We start from the raw sequence: 22,937 nt of genomic DNA on the forward strand, positions 1-22,937 counted from the left end.
AGGCAGTGACCAGTGGGGTACCACAGGGATTACTGCTGGGACCGCAGCTTTTTACAATATATGTTAATGATATAGATGTTATTACTAATACAATGAGCAAATTTGCTGATGGGTGACAGGGTGAAATGTGAGGAGGATGTTAGGAAATTACAGGGCGATCTGGACAGGTTAGGTGAGTGGTCAGATGCATGGCAGATGCAGTTTAATGTGGATAAATGTATGGTTATCCACTTTGGTGGCAAGAACAGGAAGGCAGATTACCACCTAAATGGAATCAATTTAGGTAAAGGGGCAGTACAAAGAGATCTGGGTGTTCTTGAACGCCAGTCAATGAAGGTAAGCATTCAGGTACAGCAGGTAGTGAAGAAGGCTAATAGCATGCTGGCCTTCATAACAAGAGGGATTGAGTATAGAAGCAAAGAGGTTCTTCTGCAGCTGTACAGGGCCTTGGTGAGACCATACCTGGAGTACTGTGTGCAGTTCTGATCTCCAAATTTGAGGAAAAACATTCTGGCTATTGAGGGAGTGCAGCGTAGGTTCACAAGATCAATTCCTGGAATGGCGGGACTACCTTACACTGAAAGACTGGAGCAATTGGGCTTGTATACCCTTGAGTTTAGAAGACTGAGTGGGGTTCTGATTGAGACACTAAAGATTATTAAAGGATTGGACACTCTGGAGGCAGGAAACATGTTTTCGCTGATGGGTGAGTGCCGAACCAGAGGACACAGCTTAAAAATACGGGGTAGACCATTTAGGACAGAGATGAGGAGAAACTTCTTCACCTAGAGAGTGGTGGCTGTGTGGAATGCTCTGCCCCAGAGGGCACTGGAGGCCCAGTCTCTAGATTCATTTAAGAAAAAGAGTTGGATAGAGCTCTCAAGGATAGTGGAATCAAGGGTTAAGGAGATAAGGCAGGAACAGGATACTGATTAAGGATAGTGGTGCAGGCTCGAAGGGCAGAATGGCCTACTCCTGCACCTATTGTCTATTGTCTTTGTGTCTATTTCATAAAACAATGTTGAAGTGTACCTTGCCTTTTCTCCATATCCTTTAATGCATTTGGATAACAAAAATCTACCAATCATTAAGCGACATTCGATAGCTGTTGGTTGTGGAAGAAAGCTCAAAGTTCATTCTTTGATGTGAAGAAGCACTTTCCAATTTGCCATCATTCCTACCAGCTCCTGAAAATGGTGAAATACCCCTTTGCCAAGTTTTAACATTCTGGTTTTGAAGGTATTTTCGGGCAGCTGTTTGAACAGTTTTTATTTCCAGTTGAGTAATGGGACACGTTGCTTAGGTTCCAATTGGCCATTCTGTGGAGGTGGGTGGTCTGAGCATGCCAGATTGCTGGTTCCACTCTACCTCCAGATCCATTCTTGCAGGTAGTGGGTAGCCAATTAAATTAAGCCCAGTTATGCCCGCCTCTTTATAGGATATTTGGAACATTCTTTGTTCCAATCCTACTCGAGCCCCAACCAACTCTTCCTCCAGTACATCAATGACATAATCGGTGTTGCTTCTCTCTCTCATTTAGAATTGGAAAAATGTATCAATTTCATTTCCACTTTCCTCACCTTCACTTGGCCAATCTCTGACTTCTCCCTTCACTTCCTTGACATCTCGGTTTCTATTTTTGGCAATAGGCTGGCCATCAATATCAACTATAAATCCATCGACTCCCATAATTACCTTGACTATACAGTCTTAACTTTGTTTTTAGATTTAGATTTTCTTATCACGTGTATATAAGTACAGAGGTACAGGAGTACAGTGCAAAGTGTACAGTGTTGCCTCACATGGCACCATTTTAAGTACAAAGGTAACGAGGTACAAAGGACTGCATACTCAAACTACTGGACCTGTACTTGATGACGCACTTAATATTCAACAGCAAGGTATATGAACAAATCAATAGGACACCTATGGGCTCAGCCATATCCATACTCATAGCAGAAGCAGTGATGCAAAGACAAGAACAAACAGCCCTACCACAAATCTGACCCAAACTCTGGGTCAGATATGTCGATGACACTTTCGTAATCATCAAAAACACGGAAATAGAAAAAACACACCGGATCATCAACGCCACACTCACAGGCATCCGATTCACGAGAGAAGTAGAAAAGGATAGCCAACTCCCATTCCTAGATATGATAGTACAGAAAACACCGAACGGAGAATTCACCACAAGGGTACACAGGAAAACAACACACACAGACCAAGTCCTAAACTATGAAAGTAACCACCCCAACACACACAAACGAAGCTGCATCAGGACACTATTCAAAAGAGCTACAACACACTGCAGTACACCAGAACTGCAAAAAGAGGAAGAGGAACACCTATACAAGGTATTCGCCAAAAACGGATACCCGCGCAACTTTATCAACAGATGCCTAAGAGATAGACCACGAAACGAGGACATGCCACAACCAAAAGGACTAGCCACACTACCATACATCAGGAGCGTTTCAGAACTGACAGCCAGACTACTGCGACCCCTAGGACTCATAACGGCACACAAACCAACAGCCACGCTCAGACAACTTACTAGAACAAAGGAGCCAATACCCAACATGAGCAAAACTAATGTAGTTTATAAAATACCATGCAAGGACTGCACAAAACACTATATAGGACGAACAGGAAGACAGCTAACAATCCGCATACATGAACACCAACTAGCCACGAAACAACACGACCAGCTATCCCTAGTAGCCACACACTCAGACAACAAGCAACATGAATTCGACTGGGAAAACACTACTATCATAGGGCAAGCCAGACAGAGAACAGCCAGGGAATTCCTAGAGGCATGGCATTCATCCACAAATTCCATCAACAGACACATCGACCTGGACCCAATATACCAATCACTACAGCGGACAGCTGAAACTGACACCCGGAAGCGGCAAGGACAGACCACTATAAATGCCGGAAGAAACATCAAAGAAGCGCTTCGCAGGAGGCTCCACAGCACTGATGATGTCTCCTAGCCAGGGGACGAAACGTTTGCAACAAAAACTTCCAGTTCGGCGAACAGAACCACTACAGTGTATAGAAAAGCCATACACACGGAGCAGATCCTGAACTATAACAGCAACCACTCAAACACACATGAGAGAAGCTGCATTAGGACCCTGTTGAAAAGGGCTACAGCACACTGCAGCACTCCCAACCTGCAAAGAGAAGAACACCTCTACAAAAATGGATATCCCTGCAACTTCATCCGTAGATGCCTGTCACGACCTAACACATTAAATCGCCCTACCTGAAATTAAAAAACATCTTGGTACTGATAGCCAGACTCCTCCGACCACTCGGATTTATGACAGCACATAAACCGATAGCCAAGCTCAGACAACTCACCAGAACAAAAGACCGAATACCCATCATGCGCAAGACAAACGTGGCGTACAAGACTCCATGCAGAGACTGCATACAACACTATACAGGATAAACAGGCAGATAACTAACAATCTGCATTCATGAACATCAACTAGCTCCTAAATGCTACAACCAGATATCCCTACTAGCTATGCCCATTGACAACAAGGACCACAAATTTGACTGGTACACTACAACAATAATGAAACAAGTCAAACAGAGTACAACCAGAGAATTCCTAGAAGCTTGACACTCATTCATCACATTGACCGAGACCCAATATACTGTCCAGCAGCTGTTGATCTCCAGCATCTGCAGTCCTCACTTTCTTCTAGACCCAATATTCTGACCACTGTAATGAACAACCAGAACTGGCAACTGGAAGCAGTGTGAACAAAATCAAATAAATTCCAACCAACACAGTACAGCAGTGCATCACAAGAGGCCCCGCAGCATTGAGGATGTCACCTAGAAAAAGGATGAAATGTCTGCAAATCAGATTCCCAGTTGGCAAACACAATAACTGCAACAGCCATCTAAGCCACAAATCTTTACACCAACATAGAACATCGGGCAGAACAGACCCTTCGGCCCTCAATGTTGCACCAACCTGCGAACTAATCTAAGCCCATCTCCCTACACTATCCCATCATCATCCATGTTTAAATGCGCCTCATGTAGCTGAATTAACTACATTGGCAGGCAGGGCATTCCATGCCTTTACTATTCACTGAATAAAGAACCTGCCTCTGACATTTGTCATAAATCTATCACCTCTCAATTTACAGCTATGCCCCCTTGTATAAGCTGACATCATCATTCTAGGAAAAAGATTCTCACTGTCCATCCTATCTAATCCTCTGATCATCTCGTATGTCTCTATTAAATCTCCTCTTAGCCTTCTTCTCTCCAATGAAAACAGACCCAAGTTTCTCAGCCTTTCCTCATAAGACCTTCCCTCCAGACCAGGCAATATCCAGGTAAATCTCCTCTTCAATGTTTCCATATCCTTCCTGTAATGGGGCGACCAGAACTGTACACAATATTCCAAGTGTGGTCGCACCAGCATTTTGTATAGTTGTGGCATGAGGGGATATGTGGGAACCTTGAATTCTTCCGAAGGTGTGATGCCCAGTTCTGCTCACAGTACTCTAAGTGGGGTGTAGCTATGGTTTTGTATGACTGCAGCATAATGTCTCCCTCTATATTCCAGCCCTTTAAATATGAAGACCAGCATTCCATTAGCCTTCTTGACTATGTTCGGTACCTCCTTGTGGCATGTTAAAGAGCTCTGCACCTGAACCCCCAAATCCCATTGGACATCTGCTGCATTTATCTTTGAGCTTTCTAAAAACATACCCTGATCTATCCCTTGTTGATTCATAATCGATAACCTCTAGTTGCTTATGTTAAAATCCATCTGCCATAGCTATCATCTAATCTATCAATATCCTGTCATAACTTTATGCTGTCTTACCACTATCTACAATGCTATCCAATTTTATGTTGTCAGTAAATTTGTATATTTGATATTTTATGCCATTATCCAAGTCGTTAATAAATATTGTGAATATCTGAGGCCCCAACATAAATCCCTGAGCGTCACCACTAGTCACATGCTGCCTATTTGAGTACTTACCCATTATTTCAACTCTCGGTTTCCTGCCACTCAACCAATTTCCCACCCATGTTAGTAATTTGCCCTCAATTCCATAGATTTCCACCTTGTCTGGGACTTTATTAAAAGCGTCCTGAATGGGCATAGAAAAACAACATCCATTGACTTACCTCTACCTTTTTCCTCTCTTCAAAAATTCAGGTTGGTCAGGCATGAATCCACACTGACTCTTCCTGATTAACTGTCAGTTTTCAAGGTGATCAGTTACCGTATACTTTATTGTACACTCCAATAACTTCCCCAACACAGATGTTAGGCTTACTGCTCTGTAAATCCCTTGTTTCCCTTCTGAAAGAGTGGAATGACATGATTAACTTTCCAACCCAGAGATACTTGAATCCAGGGAAAGGCTGTAATTTGGAGCTTCTAATTTTATTTCTATTTACTACTTTATACTGAGAAGAACTGTAATGTTGAACTTTTAACTTATTTCTTTACTTTTTAAATTCTTACCCAAGATTTTGTACCAAGATACCTTGTACCTAAGATGGCGCCATGGATGGTGATATTGTAAACCTCCCCTGTACTCCTGTATCCCTGCACTTGGGTACATGTCACAATAAAATCTAATTCTAATTCTAAAATTATGGTTAGGGCATTGGCAATGTGCTCTCTTACCTCTCTTAACACCCCACGGATGGAAACCATCAGGTCCTAGGCATTTGTAACTCTTCAGTTCCATTAATTTTGCCAATATAGATGATTTACTCTAGCTAATTTTGTTTATACCATCCCTGCCTCTCTGTTAATTTCTTTGTGATTTCCGGCAAGCTATCCTCCTTTTCTATTGTGAATACTGAAACAAAGTAATTGCTTACCATGCCTGCCAGTTCTCCATGATCATTGACAAACATGCCTCCAGTCTCAGCCTTCAGTGGGCTAATGAGTCACTTTCCCTTTATATAACTGTAAAATCTCTTCTTACTGTCTTTTGTGTTCCTTGCAAATTCTCTTTCATTGTCCTTTTTAGCCGCTACTATCAGCCACTTTGTGACTAATGTTAGACTTTATATTTATCCCATGCTGTGGGATCTCTATTGTTCTTTGCAATTTTACAAGCCCTTTCTTGTCATGTTATGCTGTCCCTTACCTCCTTAGATGTCCATGGATGTTCTTTTCTGTGAGATGTAATTTTTTCTTCTCGTGGGTACAAACTGATTCTGAATAGCATTAAATATTTCTTTCAACAACCTCCTCAGTGGTTTTACCCATTAGCAGAGCTTCCCAGTTTGCAGTGGACAGTCTCTGCCTCATCCCATAAAAAGTCTGCCTTGCTTAAATCCAAAATTCTAGTAACCGATCTTTGCTTCTCTCTTACAAATGCTACATGAAAGTTGATCACATAATGATCGCTCTTTGACAAATGCTCACACAACTAGGTCACTAACTAAATCAGGCTCAATGCTCATTACTAGATCCAATATTGCTGGTTCTCTTGTCACATCCAAGACATTGCTGTGGGAAACACTCTAGAAATTCACAAACTTTCTGGCAAGTGCACTCCCCACATCTATGTTAAGATTAAAATCCCCCATTAATATTGCACTGCCTTTGCTACAGAGTTGCCTAATTTCAATATTTATACAATATGGCACTTCTGAGCTACTATCAGATGGCTTATACATGACACCTATTTGTAGTTTTATTTCCTTTATGGTGCATCAGTTCAACCCATAAGATCTCTACTGGGTGATTCCCCTCATCCACCCTCCCTCACTAGACAAGTGAATCGGTTTCTAATTTGTAATGCCACTGCACCCCCCCTATGTTTTCTCTATCCCTTTTGGAAATCTTATAATCTGGTAAGTGTACTTCCCAGACCTGACCATCCTGCAGCCAGGTCTCCAGAATGGCTACTATATCATGGTTTCCGGTTGTAATCTGTGCCTAATTTGTTACTTATGCTCCATGCATTTGTATAAAGAACTCTTAATCTTGGCTGTACACTCTGTCCTGTTCTTCAGCATCTTTTTATTATTTCTCTTTCCTGTCTTACTCAAGACAACTTCTTTATAACCATCCCCTTCTTCATTATGGGAGGCAACAGCCTAGTGTTATTATCACTAGCCTATTAATCCAGAAGTCCAGATTTCGGGGTCCTGGGTTCAAATCCCACCATGGTAGATGGTAGAATTTGAAAATAATAAAAACCTGGAGTTAAGAGTCTAATGGTGAATGCATTGTCAATTGTTAGAAAAACCCATCTGATTCACTAATGTCCTTTAGGGAAGGAAACTGCCACCCTTACCCGCTCTGGCCTACATGTGTCTCCAGAATCACAGCAATGTGGTTGACCTTATATTCCCAATTGGAAGTAGGCAACAAGTGTTGACCTAGCTGGGGACGCCCTCATCCTGAGAATGAATAAAAAATAATTGGCCCTGTTTGTTCATCCTATTCACCTCTACCTTCTCTTCACATGCTGATCTGCCATTCTGGTTCCCGCTTCCATGCCGTAATTTAAAAAAAATAAGACCATAAAACATAGGAGCAGAAATTAGCCCATTCAGCCCATCAAGTCTGCTCCACCATTCAATCATGGCTGATAAGTTTCTCTACCCATTCTCCTGCTTTCTCCCTGATAGTATTTGATGTTGAAACAAGTTTCAAGTAACAAGTAAACAAATTTTTTCAAAGAATTTCTTCCAAAGAATTGAATATATTCTCAAAGAATTGAATAAATATTTGCAGGGCTAACAAATGGGGAAAGAGTGAAGGAATGCGACTCTCTGGATAGCTCTTTCAAAGAACCAGCACAGACACGATGATCCAAATGATCTCCTTCAGTATTGTGAAGTGGTATTATTACAAAGAAAGAGAACAAACTGTTGCATTTGACTCATTTGCCCTCAAGTAGTCCGACTTACACAGAGAAATTAACCGATCTCGGTCCCTCTTCACCTGGGAAACCAGCTCCAAGTTTTTCTGCGTATGGTTCTTTATTCTATCCAGTTTTATTTTATCCAGGCAAGGCCCAGGTTGAGAGGATGTTAACTGCTCAGATGCATTCTTTATCCTGAAATATAAATGCACATTACAACAGAAAAGACAACAGAAACGAAAACAGAAATTGCTGGAAAATCTCTGCAGGTTTGGTAGCATCTGTGAAGAGAAATCACAGTAAACATTTTAGGGTCAAGTGACCCTTCCTCAGAACTTGAATTCACATTTTGATAAAGCTGCTTAAAAGGAAGAGAGGGAGTTCCTTCGTTTAGGCCCAGGAGGAAATTGAAAATGTGCAGGTCAGAAAGTGGGAATGGATTTCTAGATATCAAAGATTATAGAATCATAGAATTCTTACAGTATGGCAGCAGGCCAATCTGAAATCGGCAGCTGTACATAGCAAATAAAACAAGAGGCCAAAATAACATCTCAATTAATAAATCTAGTAGGGAATTCAAATGAAACTTCTTTATCCATAGTGGTGAGCAGATAGAATTCCTTATAATGTGTACAACTGCAAGTCTTCTGCATATCACACACTCTATTCCTGAGAGATGGAACTCGAGGGGTTGTTATATAACGCATCGCATGTTACATATAGCTGCAGCACTGTCGCTCTGGATTGTTCTGAAGAACATTCTAACATGAAGCCTGCCAGATTTATTACTTCAAATACTGGCTGGTCCAGGTGATAAGGAATCACTCCAAGATCTATTGAATAAGACAAAGACCTTTAACATAACACAAGGAATCATAGAATCTCTGCAATGTGGAAACAGGCTATTCAGCCCATCAAGTTCACACCAACCCTCCAAAGAGCATCCCACCTAGCCCCACTTCCTCTAGCCTGTAATCTTACATTTCCCATGCCTAATCCACCTACCCTGCACATCCCTGGAAACTATGGGAATGTGGTTGGTTGATGATGGTCCTGAGATTTGTAACATCAGGAACGGTGGGGGGGGGGCGGGGGGGGGAGAGGTGGGCAGGCACAGAGTAGTGTAGGCAATTGTAAGAATGAAAGAGTAGTACCAGGAGTGTTGGGGTGTGGAAGGACACATTGAATAATAGTGTCAGGACGACAACCCTCTTGCTTAAACAAGTGAAGCTTTGTCCCTCCCCAGACAGTCAGGGGTGTGCTATGCAGATATGAACAATTAATATGGAAGATGCCCATGATAACGCACTTATAAGACAATAATCAAACAGGAATAGAACAGGTCTGAGGGGCTGAGTGGTCTTCTCCAGGTCTTTTATTCTTATTTGTACCCTAATCAATGCAGGACTGGTGGGTGGATTAATTTGAGATGTGAGTGTGTTAGGTGGGTGTTACTATGGGAGTGGGAGACCGGAGATCTGTTAATTACGGCCTTTGCGTGAAAATCAATTCACTTTCTTTCTTTAAAAATACATGAGCTCTGTGAAGGTAGACTTTAAACAATTATTCCCTTTCATATTTGTGCGTGGTAAAAATGATAGTTCACATCACATGATCTAGTCTGAAAGCATCATTTTGTCAAAGTGCTAACTTTGTTTCTGTTACTAGGGCAACTGCAGACCTTGTGAATATATTATGTAAGAGCACACTGTTGGAAGTCTTCTGCATATCACACACTCTATTCCTGAGAGATGGAACTCGAGGGGTTGTTATATAACGCATCGCATGTTACATATAGCTGCAGCACTGTCGCTCTGGATTGTTCTGAAGAACATTCTAACATGAAGCCTGCCAGATTTATTACTTCAAATATTGGCTGGTCCAGGTGATAAGGAATCACTCCAAGATCTATTCTGATCCATCACAAGTGAAAAGAAATACATCTGAATAATGTATTGGAATTTATCATTAAATATGGAACATTTTAAACCACCAAATCAGCACTAACATTAAACATTTACAGGCCCAATTGTGTCATTTCAAACACAAATGCGTGGAAATTCAAGAAACCCATCCCAGCTGCCTCACATCACGCAAATCTTACAGCAGAGATCTCCATCAGGTTTGAGACTTCTTATTCTTAGGTCCAAAGTGTTTGATGCCTTCTGCAGGTGTAAGCATGGTCACCCCGAGAATATTATTGTTTCATTATTTACCAGTAGTCAGCGCAGTTCTGATCTGTAACAATTGTGTATTGCATTCCCACCATATTGTCGGACAGGAGACAGTGCAGCAGCTGATATAACAGGTGCTGCATGGACAGATTCATAGGCTAGATTGAATATAGATCATTACAGCGCAGTACAGGCCCTTTGGCACCAACGTGTGAAACCAATCTGAGGTTTATCTATCTTATACTATTCCATTGTCATCCCCATGTTTATCCAATGACTATTTAAATGCCCTTAAAGTTGACAAGTCTACTACTGTTGCATGCAAGGCATTCCACGTCCTTACTACTCCCTGAGTAAAGAGCCTACCTCTGACATCTGTCTTATAGCTTTAAACTGAGGGGTGATAGATATGTCCCCTTGTGCTGGCCATCACCATTCGGGCTAAAAGGCTCTCACTGTCCACCCAATATCATCCTCTGATCATCTTGTATGTCTCTATTAAGTCATCTCCTAACCTTCTTCTCTAACGAAAACAGCCTCAAGGCCCTCATCTTTTCCTCATAAGCATTTCCTCCATACCAGGCAACATCCTAGTAAATCTCCTCTACACCTCTCCTCTCCTTATAGCTCCAAAACTCAATCTCTCTACCAATAAAAGCTAGCACATCGTATGCCTTCTTAACAACCCAATCAACCTGGGTAGCAACTTTCAGGGGTCTATGTACATGGACACCAAGATTTCTCTGCTCATCCACACTACTAAGAATCTTACTATTCGCCCAGTACTCTGTATTCCTGTTAATCCTTCCAAAGTGAATCACCTCACACCTTTCTGCATTAAACTCCAATTGCCATTTCTCAGTCCAACTCTACAGTTTGTCTATATCCCTCTGTGACCTGCAACATCCTTCGACACTGTACCCACAACTCCACCGACTTTAGTGTCATCCGCAAATTTACTAACCCATCCTTCTATACCCTCGTGCAGGTCAGTTTTAAAAATGACAAATAGCAGTGGCCCCAAAACAGATCCTTGTGGTACACCACTCGTAACTGAGCTCCAGGATGAACATTTCCCATCAACCACCACCTTCTTTCAGCTAGCCAATTTCTGATCCAAACCACTAAATCACCCTCAGTCCCATGTCTCTGTATTTTCTGCAATAGCCTACCATGAGGAACCTTATCAACGTTTTACTGAAATCCATATACACCACATCAACCACTTTACTCTCATGCACCTCTTTGGTCACCTTCTTAAATGACTCAATAATGTTTGTGAGGCATAACCCACCCTTCAGAAACCAGTGTTGACTATCCCTAATCAAATTATTCCTTTCTAGATGATTATAAATCCTATATCTTATAATCCTTTACAACATTTTACCCACAGCTGAACTAAGGCTCACTGGTCTGTAATTACCAGGGTTGTCTCTACTCCCCTTCTTGAACAAGGAGACAACATTTGATATCCTCCAATCTTCTAGCACTATTCCTGTAGACAACTTTGAAATGAAGATCAAAGCCAAAGAGTCTGCAATCTCCTCTCTAGCATCCCTGAGAATCTGAAGATAAATCCCATCTGGCCCAGGGGACTTATCTACTTCGACAATTTCCAGAATTGTTAATACCTCCTCCTGATAAATCTCAATCCCATCTAGTCTAGTAGCCTGCACCTCAGTATTCTCCCTGACAACATTGTCTTTTTCCTGTGTGAATACTGATGAAAAATATTCATTTAGCATCTCTCCTAGCTCTTTGTACTCCATGCACAACTTCCCATTACTGTCCTTGACTGTCCCTAATCCTACTCTAGTCATTCTTTTATTCCTGATATAGCTATAACAATCTTTAGGGTTTTCCTTCAGCCTACCTGCCAAAGACTTCTCATGTCCCTTCCTGGCTCTTCTTGGCTCTCTCTTTAGGTCCTACCTGGCTAACATGTATCCCTCAAGGCCTTGCTGAGCCTTCATGCTTCATCTTTACATAAGCATTCTTCTTCCTCTTGACAAGACAATCCTGTCTAGAAGAATCTAAAACCTGCCCTGGCAGGTGGTGGAATTTGAATTCAACAAATATCTAATGATGAATCCACTGCCGATTGACAGAAAACCATCTGGTTCACTCATACCCTTCAGAGAAGGAAACTGCCATCTTTACTTGGTCTGGCCTGCATGTAACTTCAGGCCCAGATGTGGTTGGCTCTGAACTGCCCTCTGGGCAATTAGGGATGGTTAGCCTAGCCATTGACCCCCATATACTGGAAAGAATAAAACAAACCTAGGTACGACTACCACCATGGCATATGGTTAAGTGTGAATATATTAAAAATCTAGAATTCAGAGTCTAATGATGACCATAAAATTACTCATCCCATGAATAAATATTAAAAAATTGGAAGAGAACTTGATTCTTGGTTGTATTGTGTATTCAAATAAAAATAAGGAGTCAAACAAGGTTAGACCACACTTGGAATATTGTGTCCGCTTCTGGTCGCCTCATTATAGGAAGGATATAGATGCTTTCGAGAGAATGCACAGGAGATTTACCAGGATGCTGCCTGGATTGGAGGGCATGCCTTATGAAGAGAGGTTGAGTGAGTGAAGACTTTTCACACTGGAGAGAAGAAGGAAGAGAGGTGACTTGGTAGAGGTGTACAAGGTAATGAGAGACATAGATTAGATAGCCAGACACTTTTCCGCAGGGCAGAAATGGTTGTCATGAGGGGTCATAGTTTTAAGGTGATTGGAGGAAGCTATAGAGATGTCAGAGGTAGGTTCTTTGCACAGAGAGTGGTGGGTGTGTGGAATGCACTGCCAGCGGTAGTAGTAGAGTCAGAGACATTAGGGTCATTTAAGCAACTACCAGACAAGCACATGGGCGGCAGTAAATTGAGGGTGTGTAGGTTAAGTTGATCTTTGATTAAGATAAATACTCGGTACAACATTTTGGGTCGAAGAACTTGTACTGTGCTGTACTGCTCTATGTTCTATGTTCTGTGTTCTAAATAATGATTTAATCATACGGACTTGGGACTGTATAAATGCCAAAGCCTAGTCAAAGTAAGTCTTTCATATAATTTGGTTTGAAACTCCTGCTGCTGGATTTACAGAAGTTATGAGCAGGTTTCATATTGACTTGGAATGTAAAACTGATGAAGACACCAGGAAATCAATTTTCATGAATACCAGATATAGTCATAGAGTCATAGAGATGTACAGCATGGAAACAGACCGTTCGGTCCAACATAATGTTTGGATAAATAAGATTTTGGATGTTATTGCCACTTACCTGGTTACCATTGTATTGAATCCCTGTAAAAGACAAAATTAGATCAGTATATTTGCAGGGTATAAGATCAGGGCTTGCAAAATCCTTGCAAAAACATCAAGAATTCAGGCAAATAGATCATCATGTCAAATAAGTTCTCTGCCTAAGGATGTAAAATGCAAATTAGAACTGCATTAACCTCATTTGCCTGTCTACCTGCAATAAAACGTAAGCATTTACACTAGTTCAAGTATAAATGACAATTCTGATGTGACATGCTAATTCCTCCTGTCAGGGAGCTCAGCTCTGAATCTGCCAAGAGCAGAAGTGAAGACGTGAGACTTATGATATAATGACTGATTTGACGACACCTAGAAACCAAAGGTTACACTGATTGAAGCTTTTTTATGTTAAATTGTGACGTTTAGACAGCAATTTGTTCAAGAATAGAACTGACGGATTCAGAAAAAAACAAATTACCAAAACGAGATGGTGAAATTAGAAGCAGGAGTAGGCCATTCAGCTCCTCAAACCTGCTCCACCATTCAATAGGATCATGGCTGATCATCCAACATGTAGCATATTCCTGCTATTTCCCTGTACCCTTTGATTCCTTTAGCCCAAAGAACTATAGCTACCCTCTTCTTGAAAACACAACAGTACTATTGTCTGTACATGAGTAATCCAGAGGCTTAGGTTAAAATTCTGAGGACAGTGGGTTAAATCCCACTGTGATAGTGATCAAATTTAACTTCAAATTAATAAATCTGGAAGTAAAAGCTAATCCAACAAGAGATTCTTTTTAAAAACCCATCTGGTTCATGAAGAAAGTTTACTATTTGGCATCTATGTGACACCACATCCATGATAATGTTATTGACTCAACAACTACCCTCCTAAAATGGCCTTGTAAGCCACTCTGATCAAGTACAATTAGGGATGGACAATAATGCTGTGAATGCCCATGTCCCATGAAAGAATAATGAAAAGAAACCTGGAAATCACATTAACAATTTTGGTTTTGGTTACATTTTGATATAGAACAGAGGTAAACAGTATATTATGGAAATATGGATTTCTGTTTCTGAACTTGGCTTTTTTTCAAACTTTTTGTTGTTTTTGAATATTGTACCAACGTAATTTCTTCCATATAAATTTTATTTCTGTACAGCCTTTTAGCTATCAATGAACCTGAACAATTTGCGTTAGCCTGTTTGTGTTGGCTACTTACTGCATTGAAAGGTTGCTTCAAATGTCCTCCATATATGTACCTTGCCAGTGACATAAGCTTACAGGTTAAGACCAAAAATCAAAAAAACCAAAAAACCAAAAATCTTTGAAAGCAACCCAAAAGGACACAACTGGACCTAAATACAAAGTATATATCCAAAGGGACCCAAAATGACCTACAACAGTAAGTGTATCTAACTTCCAAAAATATCCTTTGGCTGAAATACTGTTGACCCTGGGGTTTCCGGATCTAGAATTCCCAACCTATAGCTGTACCATGGGGACAGATGTTGCTATGGGTTTCAATAGAGTCATAGATACTTGGCACAACATTGTGGGTCGAAGGGCTTGTATTGTGCTGTACTGCTCTATGTTCTATGTTCTGTGTTCTAAATAATGATTTCATTGTATGGAATTGGGACTGTGTAAATGCCAAAGCCAAGTCAAAGTAAGTCTTTCATATAATTGGATTTGAAGCTCCTGCTGGTGGATTTACAGAAGTTATGGGAGCACACAGCACGAAAACAGACCTTTCGCTCCAACTTGTCTATGCTGACCAAGTATCCTAACCTGATCCAGTCCCATTTGCCAGCATTTGGCCCATATACTTCTAAATGCTTCCCTTCAGATACCCATCCAGCTGCCTTTTAAATGTTGCAATTGTGCCAGCCTCCACCACATCCTCTGGCAATTCATTCCAGACACACACCCACCCTCTGCACTAAAAAAGTTGCTCTTTAGATCCCTTTTAAATCTTTCCCCTCTCACCTTAAACCATGCTCTCTACTTTTGGACTCCTCTACCTGGGGAGAAGACCTTGTCAATTTACTCTATCCATGCCCCTCATGATTTTATTAACCTCTATAAGGTCACACCTCAGCCTCTGAAGCTCTGGGGAAAATAATCCCAGCCTATTCAGCCTTTCCCTACAGCTCAAACCCTCCAACCCCGGCAACATCCTTTCAAATCTTTTCAAGTTTAACAAATTCTTCATACAGAGGATAACCAGAATTTCACGCAATATTCCAAAAGTGACCTAACAAATATACTGCACATCTGCAACATGACCTTCCAGCTCCTATACTCAATGCACTGACCAATAAAGGCAAGTGTACCAAACACTTCTTCACTACCCTGGATAAAAGCAAATTACTGCGGATGCTGGAATCTGAAACCAAAAGAAAAAATGCTGGAAAATCTCAGCAGGTCTGGAAGCATCTGTAAGGAGAGAAAAGAGATGGCGTTTTGAGTCTAACTGACCGTTTTTCTTCACTATCCTATCTACCTTAGATTCCACTTTCAAGGAACTATGAACCTGCACTCCAAGGTCTCTTTGTTCAGTAACACTCCCCACCCTACCATTAAGTGTATAAGTCCTGCCCTGATTTGATGGCCTTAAGGGTGATGGGTGAGAAGAGATTAGGGTTTGTAAGCAAATGATTCAGAGTTTCTAGGGATACCATGTGTTGGCCAGAAAGAGTTAACACCTCGCAACAATGGAGACAGGTCTTTATCGAGATCAGAGATTAGAATTGAGGATGTGGGGAATGAGAGAATTTGGAAGTTGCAGGGTTAGCATCTCCTTTCAGATGGTTAGTTGCAGCATCTTCTGGAAAGCAATAGGATGGTACAGTAATTACCCAGGCTTCATGAGGTTGTGATAGAACAAGCTTGGCTATAAGTAACAGAAAACAAAAGAGGACACTTCTCTTTAATACAACTGGATTTGAAGTTCCTGGGAGTAAGTGAGGACTGTAGATGCCAAAAATGACAGAGTCACAAAAAGTGTCCTCGGAAAAGCACAGCAGATCAGGCAGCATCCGAGAGGCAGAAGAGTCGATGTCCCTTCATCAGGAATGTGGAGGGGGAAGGGAGATAAGAGATAAATAAGGGAGTGGGGATGTGGGGTAAGGTAACTGGGAAGGCAATAGATGGATGCAGATTGGGGGGTAATTGTGATGGGTCGATGAGGAGGGTGGAGCAGTTAAGTGGGAAGGAAGATGGACAGGTAGGACAGGTCAAGAGGGCAGTGCTGAGTTGAAAGGTTGGATCTGGGATGAGGTGAAGTGGTGGGGGGGGGGGGGGGGGGGGGGGGGTGGAAGATGTTTAAACTAGAGAATTTGATGTTGATGCTGTGTAGTTAATGGGTCCCAAGGCAGAAGATGAGGCGTTCTTCCTCAAGTGGGCAGGTGGCATTGATTTGGCGGTGGAGGTGGCCCAGGACTTGCATGTCCTTGGGGGAGTTGAAGTGATCAGCCATAAGGTAGTGGGGTTGTTTGATGCATGTGTCCCATTCCGGCTTTGAAGCTCCTGCTCATGTATTTGCAAAAGTTATGAGCAGTTTTCATGTTGGCTTGGAATGTAAGGCTGATGAAGACAGTAGGAAATCAATTTTTGTTGATTTCTATACAACCCAGTTCTGGATGATTGAAATCTGACACAACCCAACCAGGCTGGCAGCAGTTAATACATATGATTTGCTGTTAATTTGCCAATTATTCATAGCTTCTAGATTTTTCATCCCACTGATAGCTCTTTGCAAAGGATGAAGGTCTGAGAAAAGAGATAAAATAAATAGACAGGAAACACAAACTAGAAATTTGAGTTTGTCAGAAAGTGATAAAGCAATCTGGAATCTGAGCTCGATCATTGGTGCTGTCCAAACATGTCAAATTAGTGGGTACCACATTGTGTCAAACCTTAAGGATTGACATAGTCTGCATTAACAACTAAAAATTAGAGTTGTAGGTATTTTTGACAGTATAGTGTGCAAAAGAAACAATCAAGGAGATCATACAAATATAAATATTTTTAATAAAACTGTTATTGCACACCTCTGGAGCAGTGGGACTTGAACCTGAACCTCCTGGCTTAGAGGTGGGGACACTACCATCTTGCCACAACAGCCTTCATGTAATATGTGTTCAAATCCTCATAATTAACAACCCCAGCTTCCCAAATCTTGGGATTGTCTATTCTCCTAACTGATTTAATTAGTATCTCTCTGTTTAGTTAATTGGCAACTTTGAAAGTCCTAACCTAGAAATTGGAGTCAAAAAGTATGAAGCTGAAAAAAAGGGGATCTGAGGTGGACGGTGCTGCATGCAGCAGTCCCCTGCAACCACAGATTGCAGTGGTTCACGGACTCCCAGCCCAACTGCTTGTTCTGTGGTGCTGTGGAGTCCGTGGACCATGTGTATATTGGGTGTGGGCGTTTGCACTCCCTCTTTGATTTCCTCAAAAACCTCCTCCTCTGCTTTTGGTTGCACTTCAGTCCCACGCTCCTGATCTTTGGGCACCCAGTACGGAGGAGGGAGGGCAGGTCTGGAGACCTCCTCTTGGGTCTGCTCCTGGGTCTGGCCAAACTGGCCATAAATAGGTCCAGGCAGCGGGCTGTGGAGGGGGTCGTTAGGGCCGACTGCCTGCCCCTCTTCCGCGGTTACGTTAGGACCTGGGTGTCCTTGGAGAAGGAGCACGCAGTGTCCACCAACACCCTGGAGTTGTTCAGGGAGAGGTGGGTGCCGCAGGGAGTGGAGTACTCCTTCTCCAAGGACACCCAGGTCCTAACGTAACCGCGGAAGAGGGGCAGGCAGTCGGCCTTAACGACCCCCTCCACGGCCCGCTGCCTGGACCTATTTTAGAAGTAATCTAATCTAAAACAGGTCCAGGCAGCGGGCTGTGGAGGGGGTCGTTAGGGCCGACTGCCTGCCCCTCTTCCGCGGTTACGTTAGGACCTGGGTGTCCTTGGAGAAGGAGCACGCGATGTCCACCAACACCCTGGAGTTGTTCAGGGAGAGGTGGGTGCCGCAGGGAGTGGAGTGCATCACTTCCCCCTCCAACTCTATTTTGATTAGGTCCCTGCCCTCCCCTTCACTGTTTGATCACACAGCATTGCCCTTTTTGATGTGAAGGGCACTGCTTGTCACTGGCCACTCGGGTGTTTTCCTATCTTCCTGGTGGTGGAAATTGAATAAAGACTTGTGCACTCCATGTCTTTTACAAAAAAAGAAAAAAAAACAGGAAAAGCCAAAACGCAAATTGAATAACAAATTCCAATGTGATTCTAACATAGTGTGTGGTACAGGAGCCTCTCAGTGTCAGAAAAAAAAACAACAGGAGTTCACACCATGGATACTGGGGAAAAAATAAGCACTACCGCAGTTAGGCGGTAGTGTGGGGGTTAATTTAAAAAAAAAGAAGAAAAAGAAATGAAGCTGAAAAAAAGCACAGCAGGTCAGGTCAACCAAGAAATTGTTAAGCGAGTGGAGATGACTCTTCATTGTCAAGGATCCCCCTGACTCCATGGCTTGACTGCTCTCCTGGCCTGTACTACTCCCATTGGTGAACAGCGAAAGGGAGACACTGAGGTTTGTAAGTGCTGACATCCTGGTTCGTTGGCTCAAGGGCAGAATGATGCCATTTTTTGGATCTGACGCTGAGTTGAAGTAATTAAAACTTCAATCAAAACCGACAATCAGAGGCCAACTAGTGGTGTTCACTCGACCGGCACATCTCTGCAGTGTTGTGAGAACTACAGCAGGCGGTATAACATAGCACAGTATAGCATAGAAATGGACCCTTCAGTCCACAATTGTGCCGAACATGATGCCAAATTAAACTGGTCTCTTCTGTCTGCCCTTAGCCCATATCCCTCTTTTCCTTGCGTATTCAGGTGTTTATCTAAAAGCCCCTTAAAAGCCCCTATCATACCAGCCTCCACTAACCCTGGCAGCACATTCCATACTCTGGATTAGTGGTGCTGGAAGAGCACAGCAGTTCAGGCAGCATCCAAGGAGCAGCGAAATCAACGTTTCGGACAAAAGCCCCATATCTACCACTCTCTGTATAAAAACCTTGCCCCTCATATTGTCTTTGAACTTTCCCCTCTCACCTTAAAATGCATGCCCTCTAATTTTAGACATTTCAACTCTGGGAAAAAAATTCTGACTGTCAATCCTAGCTATGTATCTCATAATTTTATAAACTTCTATCAGGTCTCCCCTCAGCCTCCACCACTCCAGAGAAAACAACCCAAGGTTTTCTAGCCTCTCTTTATAGCTCATATCCTCTAATCCCGGCAGCGTCCTGGTAAACCTCTTCTGCACCTTTTCCAAAGCCTTCACATCCTTTCTTGTGTGTGACACGAAGAGGCCAGTGCTCTAAGCAGGCTTTGAGGCCTAAGTTGTCTTCCTGGTTATGGGATTCGTCTGAAAATGTGTTGCTGGAAAAGCGCAGCAGGTCAGGCAGCATCCAAGGAACAGGAGAATCAACGTTTCGGGCATGAGCCCTTCTTCAGAAATTCTATGGGATTCATCTGCCAGCTGACCCAGAGAGGGATTGGTCCATCAGGTCTGGCCAGTTTATATTTCAAGTATTTTGAAGGTGGCGAGACCCCTATCTCTCTCTCTTTTCTCTGAAACAGCAGGCCGGAGATTGCCTGATAGATAATTAACCTGTTTGGAGATATTTTCACACATATCTGGAGTCGGTGGCATTGATGCCTGGTGCTTCTTGCCCAGAGACAGCGACACTGCCACTGACCACCTTTAGATATTTTTAATTAACAAACTCAGATATTATGTTAGGTGTCTGGGACAGATAGGGGTTGAAGTCACCCCTTCTAGTTCATAGGTAGAGACACTACTACTGCACTACAACAGCCCTAGATTCTCTGACAGGTCCTGCAGCTGAATCAAGTGCACCTTCTGGCCTTGAGGACCATTAGTTGCTATCACTGCCACTTCCAGTGGGATGCCAGCACCAGACACATATTCCACTCCCGTTCTGATCAGAGTTCCATAGAGACCATTCCTTCTGGGACACACGGGTCCATTCCTCTTCCACTCCCAACTTCCCCCCCCCCCCCAACATGGCAACTACCCATGCAGAAGGTGTACCACCAGTCCATTTACCTCCTCCCTCCTCACCATCCAAAGCCCCAGACTCACCTTCTAGTTGAAGCAGTGATTTATCTGCACTTCACACCATCTAGTTTACTATATTCACTGCTCACAATGTGGCCTCCTCTATGTTAGAGAGACGAAATGCAGACTAGGTGACCGCTTTACAGAACACCTACATTCTGTCTGTAAAAATGACCCTGAGTTTCCAGTTGCCTGCCACTTTAACATGCCATCCTGTTCCCTGGCCAAGCTCGCTGTCTTGGGGGCTTGCTGCAGTGCTCCAGGGAAGCTCAGCACAAGCCAGAAGCACAGCACCTCATTTTTCCACTTGGGGACCCTGCAGCCTTCAGGTCTCAATGTACAGTTCAATAATTCTTTTCCTTCTGTTTATCTGTGTCCTTGCCCCCAACTCCCCACAACACCCATGGCCCTGTCATGGCATGCAGTATTTTCAGCACAGCCAGAGTCACCTACTCATGGTCCCAATTATCAGCTTTTCTCCTTCCCTAGCTTACTATAAATTATCCCTTTATCTGGCAAATTTTCTTTCTTTCTCTCTGGACTCTATACCCACCTACCAGCTTATTCCTTATCCCCTTCACCCATCATCAGCACATATATACCACCTTTTCAGAGCTCCTGTCAGTTCTGAAGGAGAGTCACTAGACTGTAAGGGTTAACTCTGTTTTTCTCTCCAAAGATGCTGCCAGACCTGTTGAATTTCTCCAACAGTTTGTGTTTTTGTTCCTGGCCACTAATTTCCAATCCAAGCAAAACTGATTCAGGCTGCTCCTCAGAATTCATAGCTACACTTAATCCCATTATCCAGAAGCAGAAATCGGTAAAAGAGCTGAATGAGGCATTGTGGCCTGATAGTGCATCTTATATTCCTCAAAATGGAGTGCATCCGTGACCAGTACTCTCGCTTCCCAGGATTATAAGTTTTTGTAAACTGGATTGCTCCCCTGGGGAGAGTCCCAGACTGAAAGGGAAATCCTACCTCTGAGGACCATAAGCCATCCAAGTGATCAAGAAGATCAATTGCCATGATGGTGGAGGAACCTTGAGGTACTTACAGCAACATTGAATGTTTAGATTCATACAGTCACAGAGATGTACTGCACTGAAACAGACCCTTCAGTCTAATCGTCCGTGCCGACCACATATCCCAACCTAATCTAACAAGCACTTGGTCCACATCCTTCCAAACCTTTCCTATTCATATACCCATCCAGATGCCTTTTAAATGTTGTAATTATACTACCCTCCACCACTTCCTCTGGCAGCTCATTCCATACACACACCACCCTCTGTGTGAAAACGTTGCTCCTTAGGTGCCCTATATATCTTTCCCCTCTCACCCTAAACCTATGCCCTCTAGTTCTGGACTCCCCCACCCTAAGGAAAAGACTTTGTCTATTTATCCTATCCATGCTCCTCATGATTTTATAAACCTCCATCAGGTCACTCCTCTGCCTTTGACGATCCAGGGAAAACAGCCCCAGCCTGTTGAGCCTCTCACTTTAGCTCAAATCCTCCAACCCTGGCAACATCCTTGCAAATCTTTTCTGATTCCTTTCAAGTTTCACAACATCCTTCAGATTCGAAGGAGACCAGAATTGCATGCAATATTCCAAAAGTGGCCTAACCAACATCCTGTACAGTTGCAACATGACCTCTCAACTCCTATATTCTATGCTCTGACCAATAAAGGAAAGCATACCAACTGCCTTCTTCACTATCCTATCTACCTGCGACTCTACTTTCAAGGAGCTACGAACCTGCACTCCAACGTCTCTTTGTTCAGCAACACTCCCTAGGACTTTACCATTAAGTGTATAAGTCCTGCTAAGATTTGCTTTTCCAAAATGCAGCACCTCGCATTTATCTGAATTAAACTCCATCTGCCACTTCTCAGCCCATTGGCCCATCTGGTCCTGATCCTGTTGTAATCTGAGGTAATCTTCTTCACTGTCCATCTGCAAACTGACAACTATATCGCTTATGCTCATATCCAAATCATTTATGTAAATGGCAAAAAATAGAGGACCCAGCACCGATCCTTGTGGCACTCCACTGACCATGGGCCTCCAGTCTGAAAAACAACCCTCCACCACCACCCTCTGTCTTCTACCTTTGAGCCAGTTCTGTATCTAAATGGCTAGTTCTCCCTTTATTCCATGAGATCTAACCTTGCTAACCAATCTCCCATGGGGAATCTTGTCGAGTGCCTGAAAGAAGTCCATATAGATCATATCCACTGCTCTGCCCTCATCAATCCTCTTTGCTACTTTTTCAAAAAACTCAAATCAAGTTTGTGAGACATGATTTCCCACGCACAAAACCATGTTGACTATCCCTAATCAGTCTTTGCCTTTCCAAATACACATACATCCTGTCCCTCAGGATTCCCTCCAACAACGTGCCTACCACTGACATCAGGCTCACTGGTCTATAGTTCCCTGGCT

The 22,937-nt window shown here is 42.8% G+C and overlaps 1 protein-coding gene across 1 annotated transcript in view; it reads right to left on the reverse strand.

The window, feature by feature from the left end:
• The window catches only part of LOC132829046 (E3 ubiquitin/ISG15 ligase TRIM25-like), a 38,784-nt gene that overhangs the window by 3,839 nt on the left and 12,008 nt on the right, over positions 1-22,937 (reverse strand). Inside the window, exons 4-5 of the mRNA XM_060846333.1 lie at positions 13,358-13,380; positions 7,939-8,087 (exon numbers count right to left, since the gene is read on the reverse strand). Coding sequence (XP_060702316.1) covers positions 7,939-8,087; positions 13,358-13,380 — 172 coding nt within the window. The remainder of the gene's footprint in view (positions 1-7,938; positions 8,088-13,357; positions 13,381-22,937) is intronic.

Source organism: Hemiscyllium ocellatum, chromosome 28, assembly GCF_020745735.1.
Source record: "Hemiscyllium ocellatum isolate sHemOce1 chromosome 28, sHemOce1.pat.X.cur, whole genome shotgun sequence".
NCBI classification, from domain to species: domain Eukaryota; kingdom Metazoa; phylum Chordata; class Chondrichthyes; order Orectolobiformes; family Hemiscylliidae; genus Hemiscyllium; species Hemiscyllium ocellatum.